Source organism: Grammomys surdaster, unplaced genomic scaffold (genome assembly GCF_004785775.1).
Source record: "Grammomys surdaster isolate TR1022 unplaced genomic scaffold, NIH_TR_1.0 266, whole genome shotgun sequence".
NCBI classification, from domain to species: Eukaryota; Metazoa; Chordata; class Mammalia; order Rodentia; family Muridae; genus Grammomys; species Grammomys surdaster.
Window position 1 is genome coordinate 766,542 of NW_021604707.1, and position 21,604 is coordinate 788,145.

At 46.4% G+C, this 21,604-nt stretch overlaps 1 protein-coding gene across 1 annotated transcript in view; it reads right to left on the minus strand.

The window, feature by feature from the left end:
- The window catches only part of St14 (suppression of tumorigenicity 14), a 40,367-nt gene extending 21,126 nt beyond the window's left edge, over positions 1-19,241 (minus strand). Inside the window, exon 1 of the mRNA XM_028776191.1 lies at positions 18,988-19,241. Coding sequence (XP_028632024.1) covers positions 18,988-19,068 — 81 coding nt within the window. The 5' untranslated portion in view covers positions 19,069-19,241. The remainder of the gene's footprint in view (positions 1-18,987) is intronic.
- Positions 19,242-21,604: the final 2,363 nt, after the last annotated feature.

A 21,604-nucleotide genomic window follows, 5' to 3' on the forward strand; every position in this document is an offset into this window, starting at 1 on the left:
GGAGGGAGGGAGGGGGGTAGGGAGGGAATGGGAGGGGAGGAGGAGGGGAGGGAAGGGGAGGAGGAGGAAAGAGAAGGGGAGGGGAGGGGAGGGGAGGGGAGGGGAGGGGAGGGAAGGAAGAGAGGGTGTCTTAGTCAATGTTCCATTGCTGTGAAGAGACACCATGATCAAGGCAACTCCTGTAAAGGAAAGCATTCAATTCGGGCCTTGCTTAGTTTCAGAGACAGTCCATTATCATCACGGCAGGGAACAGGGCAGAATGCATGGTGCTGGAGATTTAGCTGAGAACTACATACATCCTGACTTGAAGTCCCAGAGAGTGTGAGACAGCCTGGCAAGACCTTTTATAAGCTCAAAGCCCACTTCCAGTTACACACTTCCTCCAACAAGGCCACGCCCGCCTCCTAACCCTTATAAATCTTTCAAACAGTTCAACTCATTGGTGAGCAAGTACTCAAATATATCAGCCAAAGAAGGGCATTTTTATTCAAATCACCACAGAGAGGAAGGAAGCTGGAGTCCAATTCTGAGCTGGCAGAGAACACATTGCCAATAAAATAACAAAAGGCCATGTCCTAGAAAGATCTGAAGATACAAACAAATCTTCAAGTTCAAAGGACTCACAAATGGTGAGCACAAAGATAAGGACAAAAGTATAAATAACTCAATACATCGTGATGACACTTCAGAACACCAGTGGTGGAGTGCATGGCACCTGTGTCTTGTCCTCCCTTCCTGTGTTTTATATTATTTAGCTTTTTCTGGGAGTGTTCTAAGCTTACTCCAGCAAGCCTTTTGAAACAGTTTCCTTGAGATCATATGACATACAATCAACAGCACCTGTTTAAAGCTTCTAGTTTGGAGAATTGTTATGGTTGGATCTAAAGTGTCCCCCAACAGGCTTGTGTTTCAGTGGTTGCTCCCCAGATGGTAAGCTATAGAACCTTTGACAGATGGAGCCTATCAAAGTGGATGGAAGCTCGTCACTAGGAGCTAACTTCTGTCAGGTAGTCTGGTCACAGCAATGAAAAGCTAGCAAATATAAACATGTATTTATACTTGTGAAATCAGTGTCACAATAAAAAATAATGACCATGCCCCCACCTTTAAAAGTTTCCTTCTAGGCCCTCCTTCCTGTTCTTCCCTGACACCCTCTCCTGTCTCAAGCAATCACTATTTACTATCACTGAAGATTCATTGCTCTTTGGCCGTTGTTGCTCTTTCTAGAGTTCAACATTTATTAGTTACATTTCTAATGCTGTCACAGAACATTGTGACTAAGGCACCTTGTAGAAGGAAAGGTTTATTTGGGTTTCTGAGGGATAAGAGGAGTCTATCACCATCACGGCAGGGAAGCAATGTAGCAGGCAAGCATGGGCTAGAACTTTAAGCTAAGGATTTATATCTCCACGCATAAGCAGGAAGCAAAACAAGAGGTCGAACTGGGAATGGAACATGGCTTTTTCTATCTCAAAACCCACCACCCACCCCCAGTGGCATACTTCCGCCATCAAGGCCCCACCTCCTCAGCCTCTCAAAGCAGTGCTCCCAACTGGGAACCACGAGTGGAAATCTCTGAGAAAACAGGAGATTCAAACCACCACACTATGTTAATGGAATTACTCAGTAGGTACATACACCCCTGTAAGAAATCTTTGTATTAGACTACACATCTATCTCTGTAGGGTGATGATCTAACTGTGGAATGGTGCATCTGTACAACAGGTACGTGTTGAGTTGAGGAGCCGCCAAAGTGTTTTACAGAGTGGTTGTGCCATTTTATACTCTCATCAGCAACTGTGGAAATTCTAGACATTCACACCCTACCTAGTACCTAGTGTGGTCAACAGGCTTGTTGGTTTATGTCAACTGAACACAAACTAGAGCCCCCTGGGGGGAGGGACCTTCAATTGAGAAAACGCCTTCATCAGATTGGCCTGTGGCATGTCTGTGTGTCATTTTCTTGATTGCTGGTTGAAATGAGTGGACCCAGCCCACTGTGAGTGGTGCTATCCTTGGGTAGGTAGTCTTGGGTTGTATAAGAAAACAAGCTGAGCTAGCCGTGAGGGCAAAGCTAGTAGGCAGTTTCTTTCCATAAAAAGCCATGCTCCTTGTTCCAATTTCCTTCAATGACAGACTGTGACTGAGACACATACACCAACTGAACCCTCTTCCTGCCCACACTGCTTTGGGTTGTGGTGTTTATCACAGCAGTGGAAAGCAAACTAAGGCAGCCTTTGAATTTTCATAGATGCATGTGGTTTATTGATGTGGCTTTAAATGGCTTTTCTCTGATGGTTAATAACACTGAACAACTTTTCATGTACGCCACAGCCATCTGTTTTATCTTCTTGGCTGAAATGTCTTCTCTAATCTTCTGCCTATTCTTTTAATGCCTTTCTTATGTTCCCTGTCCTTGGATTTGAGAATTCTTTACATATATTCTAGATGCAAGTTCTTTATACACTTCCCAAAGACTTTCTTCCCTTGTGGCTTATGTTTTAATTTCTTAGAAAGATCTCTGATGAGTGTGTGGGGTTTTTTTATTTGAGGATAACCAACTTGTCAAATATTTCCTTTACTGACTGTGGCTTGGATTTTTCCCCTACATTTTCTTCTAGAAGTATTATGGTTTCAGGTTTTATGTGTGGGTCTATATACCCAAGAATTCCTGTGGGTCTTTGTTTTCATGATGCAAGGTATGGACAAAGTCCTTTTCATTTCACAGACAGATCTCCAATAAATCTATCATCTTTTATTGACAAACTACCATTTCTCCTCAGTGCCACCTTTGTCAAATGTTTATGCAATTAGCTAAAGCTTTATTTCCAGACTACTTGATTCTATCAGGCCCGTCTGTCCTTGTGTGATTGATTACCATGTGTTTGTGAGCCATCAAGACAACACAGCAGATAAAGGCTCTTTGCCACCAAGACCGAGCACCTGAGTTCTAGCCCTAGAACCACGTAGTAGAAGGAGACAACTGACTCCTACAAGCTGTCCATTGACTCTCACATACCACTGTGCCACATATATACCCCCCACACCAGTCAATTAATCAATGTAATTTTAAAAATTTAAAGAAAAGTTACTGAAATCATTTAGCAAGATGGCTGTAGAATTTATTAAGATCAATGAATAAAAATCTACTGTATTTCTGTATTTCAGCAAGGAACAATTGGAAAGTGATAGTGAAAGTTACCAGTTAAGTAGTTCACAGAGACAAACTCCTCAGGGGCAAGTCTGACAAAGGATGTTCATTCAAGATGTGCACACTGAAAAAAAACAGAACATCAGTGGGAGGAACCCCAGAGATGAATGAACTGGGTGATGTGTACTATCCACCCCTGGAAGACTCAATATTGATAAGGCATCTAATCTCAAATGTGTTCATAACTCAATACAATCCTGATCAAAATCCCAGTGTGTTTTCTAAAGACACGAATTGGTTGAATGTGAAATTCATATGTAAATGTAAAGCCCTTGAAAGAGAGCAAAACTGGAGGGCTCCCAGGATATGACATCAGGGCTAATTATAAAGGCGATGTTTTGTTCCAAAAGCCAGACATTTTATTTCCAAGAATATTTTATTCCTTGAAGAGTAGCCACTTGAGCAGCTTTTGTTAATTAATCTGAAGTCATTATCTTCTTGCTCTTTCTTAGAATACAACTGTTTTTGTTTAGCTCATTTTTACTTTTCTCTTTCAGAAAATGAACTTCCTATAGCTATAGAATGGGCATTGGTTGTCTAATCATGTTTATGAATGAAAAACAGGGGCTAGGGAGGAAGATCAGTGGACAAAGTGCTTGCTGTGTAAGGAAGATGACCCCAGTCTGGATCCCCAGCATCCGCACAAAAGCACTGGGGTGGAGATAAGATGATGCCTTGGGCTCATTGGTCAGCAAGTCTAGCAGAATGGGTGAGCTGCAGGTTCAATGAAAGAACCTGTCTCAAAAAATAGGGTAGAGGGAGAATAGAGAGATGCCCCAGTGGTTAAGAGCACTTGCTGCTCTTGCAGAACACCTAGGTTTGGTTTCTAGCACCCATAAAGAGGCTCACAGCCATCTCTAACTCCACTTTCAGGCAGAGCTGATGCCCTCTTCTGGCCTCCACAGGCACTGCATGCACATGGTACACATCTACACACGCAGACAAAACACTCATACATACAACTAAATAAATCTTTAAGTTAGAGAGAAACTGAGGAGAAGACACTGGATATTGACCTCTTGGACCTTTACATGCATGTGCACACACATCGATGCGTACACACATGTTCATGTGAACCTACATACATGAAGACACACAGAAATGGGGGAAAAACCACAAAGGTTTCAGCTTCACCATCTGAAGAGACTGTATATGAGAGATATCATTTATAAAAGGCATTATGTTTAGATGTATTTTAAACTTATAGGTATTTTCCTACCTATTTTCTTCCCAGAACTTCACAATAATCCTAGGAACTTTTCAAGACTGGCATTGTCACCTTAATTTATAGAGAAGGCAGGGACAAACAAGGATTCTGCAAAGTTACATAGCACTTGGGGAAGTTCCATAATTTAATTTCTGCCTCCTTGGAAGATGGCATTCCAGAATTGAGGGAGCAAATAGATAGTTCTGGGGTTCTTCTCAACCCAGAAACAACTGTTTAATCAGTAACTTGCCAGCTCCCTTTTTTTATATATATATATATATATATATATATATATATATATATATATATATATATATATAACCACAGCTTTCTGACTCCATTTTCAGGCATGAGAGAGGTCCTCTTACATAACTCCATCAATTTATTGAAGAGGAAACTGAGGCGGAATGAGGGGGAGTGGCCCGACCAAGGGCTCAAAGATAGTAAAGTAGAAACACTGGGGCAAGAGCCAAGCTCTGCTCAGCAGAGGCGGGATTTCCGGCAAGTGTGTGCTTGGCCCCAGAGTCCAGTGCGGGAACAAGTGGGGAGGAAGAAGGTAGACAGAGAGCCCTCTACACCCTGCTGTAATTTACAAATGATCTCTATAACAGTCAGAGACAACAGAAGAGAAAGTACACCTGTGCCTGTCTCTGTTTCTATTACTTAGATGTAAACATACCTGCAGGTGTACAAACAACACAGGGCTGCGAAGCCAGGTGCTTGGTTACCACAAACAGAAGTCTCGTAACTATGGTGGCCTCTTCCTACCTACAGGCTCCAGTTTGGTGCAGCCAGAGTAGACAGAAACATAATATGGCCCCAGGGCACTGAGACAAAAGAGCGCAAGGTAATTTCCAGGAAAACAAGAGAACTGAGTGACTTGAAGTATGTAACCCAGTACCAACCCTGAGGGCACGAAAGAGGAAAGCCCTGGGCTCAGGTTGCAAGCATGACCTCAGAGTATCTATTCCTATTCAACTTCCTGGAGTGAGAGGGAGCCTGGTCCAGAAACCAGGAAAGGAAGAGTAAAGAAACCCTGAAGGAAATAGTTTCTTTCTTTCTTTGGAGTGTGTGATGTGTATATGTATGTACATGTGTGCTCGCAGGTGCATATGCAAGCGGATGCACACGTATGTTCAAACTTGTGAGTGCCAGAAGACATCAGGGATCTTCCTCATCACTCTCGCCTTGTTTTTTAAAACAAAAATCACCAAAAGGAGCTCACTGCACTGGCCACCAAACTCCAGGAATCAGCTCATCCGTCCCCTGAGGATCCAAACTCAGGCGCTTTTACTAAATGACTCATCTTTCTGGAAATCACATTTTCTATTATTTCAGACACACCGGGTCCTCAAGACCAGGGCTTGTCAAAACAAACAACAAATAAAATCCTTATTTGTATATTTTATTTGCTTATGTAAACAAGAACCTTACAACCACTTACTCCATTATGTAGGGAGCAAAACGTGGCTAAAAGCTAAGTGCTGAACCAACAACACTGTTCAAATCAACTAAAGGATCCTCTCATTAAGAGACTCCCTCTCCTGGTTCAGACACATCATAAGAGTATAGCCTATCTGAGGTTCACAGTATCCCTTTTTCTGGGGCCAGCAAGTCAAAGCCATCATTAGCTCAGAGTGTGGTCCTTGTTAGAGTGAAAGCGACTAGTAAGTAATTTTATATTTAGAAACAACAATACTACTAGCTGTAGAGAGGATATCACCATTTAGACACCAGAAAGGAATGTCCCTAACAGGGAATTTAAGTAATGTAATCCTGGTCCAGAAAGCACCCTTAACTGTGCCAAGGTAGAAATGGGAACTGGCCAGGCTAAACATCTCATCAACCAAGCTAACCATGATCCTGCATTACAGATTTACCTGTAAACCTAGACATCCTCAGGTCAAATATCAACCAATCACGACTGCCCTTATTTGCATGTCGGGTGGTAGTTGGTGGGCTTCAGGTTGGCTGTCAAACTGAAGCCACCAGCCAGTGTAGCCAACTGCCCAAGGCAGGTGCTTCTTCTATTACTGTTCTTTTTTTCCCCCTGTTACATCTAACAGTATGTAAACTTACATTTTCTATTCTGGTCTGATCTGGGCGAATTCATTCACTCCCCTGCCAATTCCTCATCACACTCGACAAGATTCAGAAGAGATTCCACCCGAATCATAAGAGAAAAATAAATAAAATAAACCTTCGCTCCAGACTCATATCTTACAAGTTGGGTGTGACATGTTGAAAAGACAGGAGTAATCAAACATGGAAATCTGAAGAGGTTACTCAGACTCTCAGAGGGTGAAGGGCAGTCACATGATAAGGGCAAACCTGTCTCTGCTGCTGGAGATCAAGGTCAAGGGGCAGAGGTGATGATGTCATCTTTTTGGGGACACAGGTGTGTGGCTGAGATTAAGTCAAGGGTGGCTGATGCAAGTCTCTGCCAACTGTCACTGATTTGTGGCAGACAGTGTTCACTTAAATAATCTGTGACTCAGAGTATCAGCTCAACAGGTGGGACAGATTTCAATTCCATGGTATCACTACCGCTGTGCTAAGAACTGTAAAATATCCCTGTGACTCTCAAAGCAAGAAAGCGTGACGGAGATGACCGAGCACTGGAGTGGCCAGCAAGACAAGAAGACAGGCTACAGCACTTTGAAGACATCCGCTTGTTCAAGAAGGGCCTACCCATAATCTTGCCAGCCAGCTCTGGGCATCCTGGCCAGAATTCCCAGAAATGCCACAGAGCCAGAGGCCACCTTAGTCAACAGAATAGAGAATGAATCCTGAAACGGAACCTCGGGGTTCGTTGTCTAGATAGGAAGAGCTGAACCTGGGGAACATGGGTAGCTCTGATAGACAACAGAGGCGGGTGGAGTCAGAGAAAAGCCAGAGGTCAAGTTGCTGATTACTCCCGGGCATAGCTCATTTTATTGCACTTCACCTAAGATATGGTGCTACTTACAAACTGAAGCTAAAGTCACCTTCAATCTATGGGCACCATTTTTACAGCCACTCGAACAATCGTTTTAGCAAGAGTGTTCATAATTAAATTGGCACATTGGTTTTTGGTTGGTTTTCTTTGGTTGGCTGTGTTTTGTCAGGTTTTTTTGTCAGGTTTTTTTTTTTTTTTGTAAGATTTAACAGAATAAGGGGGAAAGTTAACTTTCATATGTACTGCAAAACCAAGAAATCTACTGAGACATTCTGGTTTGTTTTTTGTTGTTGTTGTTTTTTTGTTTTTTTTGCAGGGAGCTGAATTAAACCCACAATATCCTCCCAAGACTTTCTTGCCAGAATAACACTACTGAGGACTTTCTCCAGTGAACCAGCAGACTTCCAATATCAGACTTCACCCAACCATCATTGGCACAAACCCTCATCCAAAGAGGAACTACACAACACAAGACAAGGAAAGAAAAAGCACACAGTAGAAACTGCTCACCCAGCCATTAACCACAGCATTTGACCAACCAAAAAGCCCACCTCCCGGCCCACAGACACCTCTGGTCCCTGTTGAACACACCAGCCAGCCTTTCCCCAGACTCATCTAGTAAGAAATGATCTAGAACAAACACATTGCTCATTTAGCACCCGAGTTCCCCCGGCCTCTCTCCCAGTCTGCAGACCCCTGGTGTATTGCGCAGGGGCAGCTCCTGGGATCTGGAAAGGTTTTAACAAGTGTCTGGGTCACTTGGGCAGCTGACACTTGAGAAACTCCATCCGCACTTTCCAGTTTCTCAGCAGCCAGGCTCACCCACTTCTCACCATTGGTGAAGGAAGCAGCCTGGCTTACCAGCTCCAGCCAGTCTATTTTAAGCCACCCAGGATGTAAGGTACCTGTGGTGTGGGTTGGCTGTACTTCCTGCCATGGGGGCCCTCCCATAATAGTTAAGGCATCATCCCCAAATTCTCTGGGGCTACCAGAAACACACATTCCCCATTCACCCAGCCAGCTTCAGGCCCAACCATATGGTGGGGGTGTGGGGGGCGGCTCCCCAGACCCTTTCGCCATTTTCCCACTCAGTACCCCCGTCTATGCTCTCTGACCCTATCACTGGTTTCCACTGTCCCATAAGATGTGAAAGCTGGATGCAGAATTTCTGTTCATGTATCAACTACAGCCCATTAGAACAGAACACCAACAGAAGGCCAGTCGTTCTCACTGAGTAAAGTAAACAGAAAGTCTCCATACCTGATTCGATCATGAGGGAAAGTCCCCAGGACCTACCTGGCTCTGTCCACAACACAAAGAAACAAGAATCTCTGCCAGGGAACAGCAGGCTCTTCCTATGCCTCTACTATGTCTCCCCTCTAAACTGAAGCCCGCGGTGGCCACTGCCAACACAGACTGGGGACAGAAGCCACACATCCCAGCCACAAGACACCCTTCCTTCTCAGAAGAGAAGGAACACAGTGTGGGGCGGCAGTGTGGGGAGCGCTACTTGACATAAATCCTTTCCCTTTTTTGTGGGGTGGAGTGGGTGTGTGACCTAGATCGGGATTCTGGGATGAACCCTCTCAGCTTGTGGGGCAAATACTTCTCATTGGGCCTCAGTCTCCCGCTCTTAAAACTGGGCTAATGACCCCTTAGAGAACATAATTAGCTAATTCCTGCTAATGACAGGGGCCTCTCTACTGTATCCCTTTGATTTTACTTCCCCACCCACCTTGCATTCACCAGCCCAGAAAAGACCTGACAAGCCCAGGGGGACCAAGCCCAGGTGTGGTGTGGGGTGCCACAGAAACAGAGAGGCCTCTTCTACCACCCCTCCTCCCTCACAGCCTCCACCCTCAATCCCATCAAGACTTACCACTTGACTCTTTGATTTGGGGAGTGGGAGGGTGGGAGGAGGCAGTGGCTGGAGATTAGACATGGTCCAACCACCTCACCACCCTTCCTGCTCAGGGTGGCCAAGTGTAACAGCCTGGCTGATCTAACCCACCCGACCCCACCCCACCACCCAAAAAAAAGCAAACTAAACAACAGAAAGGCGAGGTATGGCAACAATCTCCTAACGCCTTTTCATTCGTTTTCTTGACTTTTCTCCAAATCTACATCCCAATTTCACAGACTAGTGTGTTCTTTACTATTGCAATTTTTTGCTGAGATAAAATTTAGATTTCTGCAAAAATGTAAGAATGCATGAAACACTTGTAGGCTTGGCCCATGTTCCCCACAGGATAGCACTTCAAAGCATTGTAGTGGTGTGTACTGATACACTCCACAGACCTCACCCAGGTCTCCCACCATACTTGTACACATGTGTCTTTCCATGTGCTCTACCACTGGGGTAGGTTCCGGTGCCCACTATAGACAAGGTTGTGTCCTGCTTCCAACACAAAGCCCCCTCACACTGTCTCCTTTGGGGGGGGGGGGTGGTAGGCTTGAGGCAGAGTCTCTCTACATAGTCCTGGCTGTCCGGACACTCATTATGTAGACCAGGCTGGCCTCAAACTCAGAGATCAGCCTGTCTTTATCTCATGAGTCCATTAAAGGAGTGTGCCACCACCACCAGCCCATTGTCTTTTTAAACCACACCTACCTTCTCCCTGTCCCCCAAGCTCCTCTGTCTCTAAGCCACTGAAGTATTTAAGCTTCACTGCTCATTTTTAAAACAAACGGTATCTAAGTACACAACATGAAGGATTTGGGGGAGTGTTGGCTTTTTTTTTTTCCTCTACACAAAGTTTAGTGTATCCATGGAGAATCATTCAAGGCCTTGTTTCTACCAAGAGATCAGTGACTCTCTTTTCTATGATTGAGGGACAATGCATGGTGTATAGATACCACAGTTTGCTTGTATCTTGGGAGGCCCCGGGGACCTGCAGACAAAACCCTCAAGCCTCTGCAAATTAGTAAGATTCACAAACATGTGCTCTGTGGCTCCCAGGCCCCTAATTAAGCTGCAGATCTGAGGCTGAGTTGGAGTGAAAGGACTGAACATGCTAACAGGGAAGCCCTTTTGGCTGAGTTCATAATTACAAGCCAGACTCTCAGGAGGCAGCTTGGAGGATCTTCAGAGTTTCACCCTCAGAGCAGGTTAGCAGATTTGAGTGGACATCCCTGCTCTCAATCCCAGAGTTATTTGCTTCTCTGGGAAATCTCGTTCTCCCTGGACACCAACATTACCAGGCCTTCCTCTCTCTGGAAGTGAGATCAGCTTCAAAAAGACCACTTCACTATTAGCGCTACGACCCAACCAGTCTGATTTCTCTGGCTCAGGGCAGTGCCTGGGTCACTCGGTGTTTGTGTGTGTTCTTGCTCTGCGTTCTCTAGCTAATCATGCTTGATTCCCCCAATCAGTCAAACAGAATGTTTTCCAAACCTCTGGCCACCTGACTTAACCTCCTTATTAGTCATATTTCCACAAACAGGATAGCACACAAGCCATCTGACCCAGTGGGTCCATGGTCCTGCTGGGGGTCAGGCACACCCCTCAGCCTGATCGCTGCATTTCCATTAATCATCCAGAAACACATACAAGTTGCTCATCTAAGCAATCAAAGGAAAGTTAAGGAAGAAGGATTAATACAGCACAAAGGGAAAGCTTGTGTGATGAACCAAAATATCCTTTCAAAGAGTCGGTAATCAACAAAGAAAAAAATGAAGATGGACTGAAACAGAAGTCATATTTATCTGGAATAGGTACTGGTCCCTACCCACAGAAGACGGATTCTAGGTTTCATTGGACGACAGAATCTGTAAGTCCCCAGATCAAGTCACTTGTATAAAATGAAGTACTGTTTGTATAGAACTTTTATACGTTCTTCTGTATACCTCAAACCATCTCTAGATGTAAATAGATACAAACTGATGGTGTGTTATATGTTTCAGAGAATAAAAGCAAGAAATGCCTATACAGATGTACTTTTTTTCAAATTTTTTTCAAATATTTTCAATCAGTGGTTGGTTAGATCTGCAGGACAGATACGATGGGTTATGGCTAATTCTTACCCTTTTATGATCCATCAGATGAACTCTCTGGACAGATCCCTTTCTAAACTCTCAACATGAAGGGAGAGGGAAAGAAAGGCACTGTGGTTTAGTTCTACAACTTCCACATGATTTAAGAGACCACTGCCAAACATTAGCCAGGGCATCTTATGGAAGGAGAGGAAGGATTGGAGGAGCCAAACGGGGTCCAGGACACCATAAGAAAACGTACAGAATCGACTAACCTGGGCCCATGGGGGTTCACAGAGACTGAACCACCAACCAAAGAGGGTGCATGTGATAGACCTGGGCCCATGCACATGTGTAACAGACAGTCAGCTCAGTCTTCACTCGAGACTCCTGCCAACTGGAGCAGGAGCTACCTCTGACTCTGTTGCCTGCCTTTGGGCCCTTTTACTCTGGCTGGGCTGCCTTGTCTAGGTTCAGTGAAAGAGGAAGTGAAGCACCTGGTCCTACTGCAGCTTGATGCGCTGGGGCAGGTTGAAATTCATAAGAAGCCTCTCCTTCTCTGAGGAGAGAGGGGGTGGGGGAGGGGAGGTAGGATGGAGAAACAAGGAGAGCAGGGAGGGGAGTTTGCTATTGGGATGTAGACTGGGTGAATAGATTAATAAGGGGAGAAAAGTACATTAAAACAAACAAAACAAAAGATATTTAATAAAGGCCAGTGACATGGTTCAGTGGATAAAGATACTTGCTGCCAAGCCTGGCAGCCTGAGTACAATCCCTGGTACCCATGTGCTAGAAGGAGAGAACTGACTCCTGTAAATGACCTCTGTACATCCGCATGCCATAGCATCTCCCCAGGAAACAACTATAGCACTACTTACAGGATTAAAACCTGAGGGAACAAGGGGCTGGAGAGGTGGCTCATTGGTGAGCACCAAATCCGGCGGCTCACAAGCATCTGTAACTCCAGAGGACCTGATGCCCTCTTCTGCCTCCGAGAACACCTGCACATACGTATCTATATACACAGGGATGCACACATATACACATAAATGAAAATCATTTTTTAATTTTTAAATCATTACCCTGGGGAGCAAATTCCAGAAAAAAAAATGTACTTTTCCATCTGCTTCTTTCTATACTACCTGACTTTAAGCTCCTTCCCTATCTTTTGTATTCACAAACAAACCTTAAGAGAACACAAATATCCAGAACTCTGGAGTGAGAGGCAGAGGTAGATGGGTGTCTGTGAGTTCAAGGTCAGCCTGGTCTACACAGGATAGTCAGATCTCCATAGTGAGACCATCTTGAAACAAACAAACAAATAAAACAGAGGTAGAGAAAGAGAGAGAGGAAGAAAGGGAGAGGGAGGGAGAGATAAAACATGGATAAGCAATAGTAAATTACTAGAGTGCTTCCTCTCATTTAAAAATTCCGATTGGCTGGAGAGACAGCTCAGTGGTTAAGAGCACCTATTGCTCTTGCAGAGGACCTGGATTCAACACCCAGCACCCACATGGTGGCTCACAAACATCTGTAATTCCTATTCCAGGGGGCTTAATGCCTTCTTCTGCTCTCCATAGGCATTCAGTCTGTACACAGTACACATACACACATACTGACGAGACACCCACACATAATGAAACACCCACACATAAACAGGATAAATTTAACTTAAAAAAATAAAAATACAGACTATCGGGGTTGAGCATATTTCCCTTGAATGCATACTAAACCTTCTTAGCCTTCTGATGATATTTCATTTTTTTACTTATTAGTGTGGGGTGTATGATGTCCCTGTGTTATGAGCAGTTGTGTGTGGATGTTAGAGAGTACACCTTCAGGAGTCAGTTCTCTACTTCTACCTTGCTTTATCAGGATCTTGCCTTTTTTTTTTTTTTCTGCTATGTGATACGCTGAGGGTTATGGCTTTCTAGCTTCTGGGCAATTTTTCTATCTCTGCATCCCATCTCACAGGAGGAATGCTAGGATTACAGATATGAGCCACTGCATGTATAGCTTCTGTGAGTTTCAGGGATAAAACTAGGACCATTAGGCCTGTTTGGCAAGTGATTTTACCTGCTGAGCTACCTCACTGGTCCTCAAAAATATTCTTTAACACATCTAGATATATATGGTATGGAAGGGATTAGAAAAAAAAAACAACTCTCATCTTAGATACGGGACAGCCACTTAATAAATGGCAAGCCTGGCCTATGGTAAAATCACTGTCACCTCAAAACTCTGGATGTACTGGGGTGGAGTAGGCTCCTCACCCTGAGCCACGGAAGGATGTGGTTTCTGTTTCCATCTGGGAGAATGGTGTCATGTGGGCAGCTTTTCCTCCAGACCCAGATGGACACGTTCTGTTTCGACAATCCACCCAGAGGGCCAGCTAGCTCTGCCTGAGTCATCGTTAAACCATCAGTGGCATCGGCCTTTCCCTCCCAGCTTACTGTCATCTCCAGAAGCCAAGAGGCCAATGTCCCAAGTCTGAATGTCCTGTAGGAATTGTCACTAAAGAGGAAAAGGCACAGCACCCAGAAGGAAATGAGGGTGACAGCCCTAAGTTCACCACCCACAGAGACCCTCCTTAGCACAAAGCTCAATCATTCACAAACCTACCAGACCTTAAGACTGCCAGTTCCCAGTCCTCCATGGGGCCCAGAGACAGGTTCGCTGCTATGCCTTTGCCAGACTATTGACTTGTGCAATAACATTCACACACCAGCTGAAGGCTGGGATGGAGCAAAGGAAATGGACTGGGCTGATTTGTCAGCGTGAGTTGGGTGAATTGTTTTTCAGTTTGAAATTGCACCATGATATTTAATGGTGCCCATAATAAATGAAGGTACATTTCGTTGAAAGCCACGTTGCAATCACCTCTGCTGTGTTCCTGGTCTCCCAGCTTGGTCAGCCCATCAAAAGGAAAACCAGACAGGTTTGGAGTGAGATGAGTTAGGTGCACTAGGCTGGCGCCTGGTGATCACCACTTCTTTTTTTATGTGCTCACAACGCCCTAATGATGTGTTCTGGGATTTGCTGGGGATATGCATCAATCACCCCTGTCTTGGAACCCAGTTTTATAATAGCATTGTGGTTAAAGCTCATGGGCTTTGAAGTTACACAGATCAAGGTCTGAAATCTTTCTCTACCTCCCACTGCCTCTGGGCAGTTTACACAAGGCCTTTGAGCCCCAGAGTTGTCATCTGTAAACCATGCTTCTAGTTTCTCCACATCAACACCACAGCAAGTGAGACAACGGACTGAAGCTCCGTATTGAGGCAAGGGTAGAAAAGGAATCCTCCACCTTTTCCTCCATCACCATCATGATAATCATTATAGACACAGGCATCACCAGCAGGAACCACAGACAGACAAAGGGATCTGAGATACTGACCAGTTAGACAACAGTCACAAAACCTCCAGAGAAAACCTAGCGTATCCTTTAAGCCCAGGCAGAAAGAGCAAAATAGGAAGACAAGTACCTGGAGGAATTTTCAGTATGGACCTGATTCTAGAAAAGTTGTCTGATGAGCAGGGCGGTGGTGGCACATGCCTTTAATTCCAGCACTTGGGAGGCAGAGGCCGGCAGATCTCTGAGTTCAAGGCCAGCCTGATCTACAGGGTGAGTTCCGGGACAGCCAGGGCTACACAGAATCCGAGTGCACAAAATTTTGTGCCTCCTGTGCACAAAATTCTGGGCTTAATCTTTAGCACTACAAACAACTACTAACAAATAGAAACAATTAATAAATAATTAAATAAAAACCGTATCTGCAGGGAACAGGTACAGTCATTTGTTTATCTCCAATATAACAACTATTTAACATTGTATTATATAAGTAATTTAGAGATGACCTGAGTACGTGAGGGCTGTGTTTGGATTATATAAGAACAGTCACACTCCACAAAACAAAACCCATCGCACACAACAGCGTATAGCATACAGTTCCAACACGTGACAGGCTACAACATGTCACCTTGTACAATCAAGGTTTATACACTGACCAGACCACCTAAGGACAAAGTTCTCAGAATGTCTCCCTTCTGTGAATCCAATCAGAGCTGTACAATGTCACCTTACCTAAGGGGCATGAGTAATTTAGATTCTGAAATCCTGGATACAGAGGATCGTTGCAACCTCTGAGACCATAGAGTAAGCTCCCAAGTACTAGAAGCAAAAGCTAATGCTGCCCATGATCCTGCCCTGTGGTCACCACAGGGAGCCAGATAACATCTTTAAGACCTGGCCTCTCTCCAGACTCTGCCCAGTTCTCTCTCACATTTCAGTAACACACTTCATGATCTAGGAGAGAAGAGCCAACAGCCTGGGTAGAACCACACACTAGGGAACGAACAGACAACAGGGGAACTCCAAGACCGCAGCACTCTGAGGCCACTCTCCACAGAGACCAGGTGAGAGAGGAAGCAAGATCACTTCTCCTGTAGCCTGTGATAATGACACCTTAGCCACAGATGGCCCTAAGCAAGCCCACTGGGAGCAGGAGACTCTGGCACACAGAAGCAATTCTCAAAGTTCAATGGTCTCCTCTGCCTCAACGTTCCAGACTCCTAAATGAGGACCGTAGGACCTGGGACAGAGGTGAAGGGTGGGTCTTCTAATACCTACTGGAGAAAACAGCCTTCCTTTCCCCTGACAGCACCTGCTGTTCCTCACCCCCACACAACACTCAGTCTCCCAGTGCCCAGTCCTTAGAGGTTTCTACAGGGGCACTTTGCCTGCAGAGAGAAGAAAAGAATCTGAGGGAATCAGGGTGAGCAGGCTACTCATTTCTTGTCATAGAAGCTGGAGAGAGGGCAAAGTGAAAGGTGAAAGGGCTCAGCGAAACAGACGGGTGGAGGTGTGACTCCCCAGCATGCCCTCTGTGGATGGAGCATTGCCCTGTTCTCAGACAGACAGCCCAGGACTTCTGCAAAGTCGGGAACCCACTTAAAGCAGAGATTGCCCCCGATTTGCACTAAACTCAAAACCAAACCAAACAACCAAACAAAAAAAACAAAACAAAATCACTATGGGTTTACAAAGGTTTCCTATGCAAAGTACTCCTTTGAATCTTAGGAATAACCCAGGGTCACACAAGGCATCCCAGTTTCATAGCCTTTAAAACAGCTTTACTGGGATTGGATAACGTCTCAGATCACCTGGCTAGGCAGTGGTGGCTCTGAGTCTTGGTTCCCTGTTGTCCTCCCTTGTCGCAGATGCCTGCAGCCCAATTCATCTGCCCTGGCAACCAGCTCGGGCTAGACAGATGTCCTTCTAAATCCCCACTCTGCGCTTGTCCATGCTACCCATGGTGACACTGAAGGCAGGGACTGTGACTTGGATCCTTCTCAGTACCTGGCAAGTGCTTGGTCATTGGGTACTTAGTAAATACCTGTTATGCAGATGAGTGACTGACTGTTTGGGCGAGTGTTTGAGCAATTAGCAGATGACTCTAAATATTCAGGGCTGTAAGGCCTAGCTCCCAAACTCCTAATATTGACTCAGAGCATCTATAAGTTCCCAACCTGTCTCTCTATCGTTGGGGAACCCTCAGTCTTACCTAAAGAAATCATTACTAAACATATATGCATATTTCATATGCATACATGCGACTTCACAGCCACCGTCAAACAGTCCACAGCTTGGTTAAGTTTGACCTAACCAATCAGTGAGACAGACTTCTCCGTTCTCATTAACGGCCATAACAGCTTGTATCTGTACACCTGCTCATACTTAGGCAGGGCACACACAGTCCCGGGATACATGAGACAGGGAAAATAACACAGCAGAATAACTCCGACCCTCTGTGGGAGCCATGAGGGACCAGCATAATCAACCTTGGGAAGGAGACAGACAAGTCACAACTCAAAATCTGTGGTAGTAGTGCCCCTGGGACCCAGCCAGACCTCAGCCAGTCTCTGTGACAGAAGCTACCCAAGAAGCAGCAAGCAGCCACACAGACCGGTCAGAGAAAGTGTCAAGACCCCAACTGTAAACAGGCAGTCCTGGGTGATGCAGCCAGGAACACTCAGACCTGGGGTGAAAGTCATACTTGAAGATTTCCTGGGAGTGTGAGAGTGAGCTGCGGCTACACTCTTGAGGACACACTGCATCGTGTGGAACTTTGTGTGTCTGTTCACATGTCCCGAAAGACTAAGTTCCTTAAATGAACCAACCACATCTTATTGCTCTCTGAGGGCCCCTTTGGGCAGTGAGCGCCTGACCCAGTAGGGGTACAGGGGTCGTTCAACCAAACTGGAAAAACAAAACAGAGTGAGCCACACATGTGAAAGAAACCGGCTAAAGTGAGTAGGAATAGCCCAAGGGATGGAGACTAGATGAATGAGGACCTAGGAGGAAGGCAAAATGGAGTTACTGATGAATAGTAATCTAGCAGGAGCCCAGGGACCAGAGCGGTGAGCCCCACCCTGGCTCCCGTCGGGGAGAAACTTTATGCGCCCTGCCGGGGAGGGGGGGGGAGTACGTAGCCTAAGCAGGACACTGAGTTCAGTCACCAGAGGACCCACTTCCAGTATCAGCATCGGTCTTCGAAAGGGAAGTCAGAAAGGGCAAACAGAGAATGAAAGAAAAACAGCCCTGAAGACCAAACACCAAACAGCAGGCTACCTGCCGAGGAGGCACGAGCCCCAAACAGGCAATTACTAAGGACTCACAAACACCCCAATTACAGAAAGAAAGAGAAGGCGGCAACAGGTGGCATCTCACAGCAGGGCAGAAGCACAGGTTGCGGGGGACTCTGGTTACAAGGGGTGAAAAGTGAAGGCAGTAGAGTCCCGGTTCACGGTCCCAATGAAAAAGTGGCGGAAGAGGAAACTAGGCTCCAGGAAACTGCCTCTGCCAGAGCAACAAACCTCGCTCACCAGCCTCTTGCCGCGGTTTAGAAAAATGCCTGGCCGCTAGTCCCACCAGAAAACTGCACCACCACCACCCCCGTGCCATGTGTGTCTTTCAGTAAGGTAACTAAAGCCCTCCCCCACTGTGTACTGCAAAGTGAAGTGTTTCTGAGGTCTTTCAAGAGACTTCTCATGCTTCTGCTTCCAGCTTACTAAAGGCTTCTTCCAGAAGGCTCAGGACACAGGCTCACCACTACCCAGACAGCACCTTATCAAGGGCCAACAAGCCTTCAGCTCCACACCCCGTGTGGACAAAGCTCTGCTCTGAGTTTACCCTTTACAAAAGATCCAAAGCGCCTTTGACCAGGAAGATGAAAACGAGTTTCTGCAGAGACCAAGGACAGACAGGTCTCCAACTTGCTATAGCCCAGGTCACCCACTCGGAGCACTGGGAACCAATGGGGAGCAATGGGGACCCCCACTGAGGTTCTCCTTTCCAGCCATCAAGAGAAACGAGAAGACAGGAGGCAAGAGGAGCGTCCCGACGCCTCCGGGCCCTGGGGCTTCCCGCCTCCTCGGTGGCCGCCGCAGGGCAGATCTGGGGCCGAGGTCTGACCGGCCCCGCCCTGCCACCAGCGGCCAGGCACCCACCGAACAGGAAATTCCACCTGTGCACCCGCGCTTCGGCCACCCACGGGCCGTAGAGAGGAACACGGGAGAAACCGAGGGCCCCGGGCAGGCGACGGTGCGCGCGGATCGGGACTGTGGACGCCCAGCCCCGGATCCCCAGCCCTCGCCCACCTCTAGCCGGGAATTGTACTTGAGTCCCGCGCCGAAGTCCTGAGAGCCCCGTCCGGCCTTGCGGCCCCGATTGCTCCCCATGGTCTCCGCAGCCCGATCGCCGGTCTCAGACGCACGATCCCGGCGGGCAGCCGACTACCATCGCCCGCGGGGTGTTGGGGACACGAGGGACGAGGGGTGCGAGGAGAGGCAAGGGCCAAGTTCCGGGGCAGGCCCAGCGCGCCCGGCCGGCGGCGGAGGCTCCCGTTCTCATCCTTCCTCCCCGCGCAGGTAGTTTCAGGGTGTGGCCTCCCGGGTCGCCCCGCCCCGCCAGCCAGCACCAGTGCCCGCACACCTGTTGCACCCAGTCCCGCCTTCCGCCATGCCCCCCAGGAAGCTCCTCCTCTCCCGCCAGAACCCCCGAAAAGGAGCACCACAAATTTATGACTCTTTCTTCCTCTGTCACAGGTGGCTCTTTCTCCTGGAGCGCGGCCCTTCAGCCTGACACTTTGATAAGGGCCATCTCTCCACCACCTCTTATACAATTTTAATCTCTCTCCCCTGGACTTTTCCCTACAATCAGACATCTTACCAGATGCCTGTTATTGTCCCTCAAAAAACCCATAGCCAGCTGCTGTAAGACCAGGCCTTACCCGTGTGTCATGTCCCCTCCTGGGGACAGTATCAGACTCTTCTTCGCCCGTTGGAGCCACTGACTGGCCTGTGCCCAGAGAAATGACTGCTGGTCCTCAGAGTCTTCTTCCAACTTTTTGCAGCATCAGATACTGACTGCACACCCCGTCTTGAAAAGCGCCCTTTTTTTCGTAATTCGTTCTGACCACTAGACGAACCGATCGATCGTCAGCCTCCTCACTTTTTTCTAAACTCCCTTTAATTTGTTGTTGTTGTGTTTATTTGTGTGTTTGAGAACAACTTGTAAGATGTCTGATCTCTCCTTCCACCTTGTGGGTTCTAGGGATGGAGGATCAGCAGGCTGGGCAGTAAGAGCCCTTACTGGTTGAGTCATCCTGCAGAGCCTACGCTTTTCTTCTTTAAGGAAACCTGCCTTCCCAGCACAGACATCAAAAGTGCTCCCTCTACTTTAGCAATCACCTGGGTATTTCTCCACTGATATTCTGAGGTCTTGCACAGCGAACCAAAACTACTGAGCTCATAGTCTGTGCTGTCCTAGCTATTGGGAAACAAGAATGAGCAAAATGAAAACCCCTACTTTGAAATTAACAAGCCCCAACTTTCCACCTGGAACCAACCCCCTCTTAAAATAATATAATCCCTATGAGTCTGTGTCTGGCAGCAGCTACAACAAGCAGAGCCCCGTGCTGAGATGTATTCTGGACATAAGTGATGTAACACCTCTGGGACTATTAGATCAAAGAGAGTCTACTGGCATAGATTCGTCCTATCTGTATGAGCATATGACTCTTCCTCCCTGTGAGCCAGGACTGGTTCCTCCTGTACCTCTATCGTTGCACTACTGTGTCTCACTGACCAGAGTCCTCCAACTCTAAGCTATAACAATGTAATGCACAAGGAAATAAATCTGCCACCATACCGCATGCAAAGCGTTTCAAAGCCAAATGGAGCCGATTGAAAAAGTAACTCCCTGATTTGGATCACCACTGGTACAAACACCCTTTAACTAGTGAATGACTGGAAAGTTAGCCCGATTGGAGGCAGCAAAGACCAGAAGGGACTTTTGGTCCCTTCAGAAGGTTTGCCTTCCGAACCTGCTATTCTGTTGAGAAAAGAATGACTCATTTTCTTTGCCAACTTCCTACGGTTTCATCCTTTAACTCAGAAAGCTAGATGTGTATCTCGTCTGTGAAAGGTGCCTATCTGGTCATTTGAATGTAAGGCAATGCCACCAATCTGTTGTAAATCCAGCAGAAGAGTCATCTTTCTGTGTCATGCACATCCTATGTACATGCCTGTGACCAACAACAGGACAAAGTAAACTGTATGCTAACATCTTAAACTTGTTTGGTTTAATCCTTATAAAGTAAGTATATATAAGGCAGGTATGGTGGCAAGCACATGGGCCAGCCTGGTCTACATAGTAAGCCCTGCCTAAATAAATAAATAAATAAATAAATAAATAAATAAATAAATAAAAATATACGTGATGTTAAGTACTTTTGTCTCTAAATTGTCAAAGAAGAACCCCAAGAACAGCCAGTCTAAAAACCCCAAACCAGAGATGGAGCTCAGTCATAGAGTACGTATCATGTGAGTAGTTGTGCATTGGATACCCAGCATTACACACACACACTCGTGCACACATGCACACACAGTCTTCAGTCCATCTCATCTCTCACTGTACAAGGCTAACTCAGAACCAAATGAGCCAGCCTTCACCACATGCCATCCTCACTGCACGATCATGCCTCTCCCTGTGCTGAACCAGCTTAGTCCAAAGCTGCTATAGCATCTCTTCCTGGATTTCTCAGAACACTCTGCCTGCTGGGAAATTTGAGTTCACGTTCCTAGGACCTTTCAAGGGTTTCTCTAACTCACTCATGTCCTTGGGGCGAGTCACTTAGAAGGTGGGCATATGTGGGCCTGACTCGGGCTAAATACTTGCTTAAGCTGGTGACAATAAGGGAGGGAGGAGTCACGG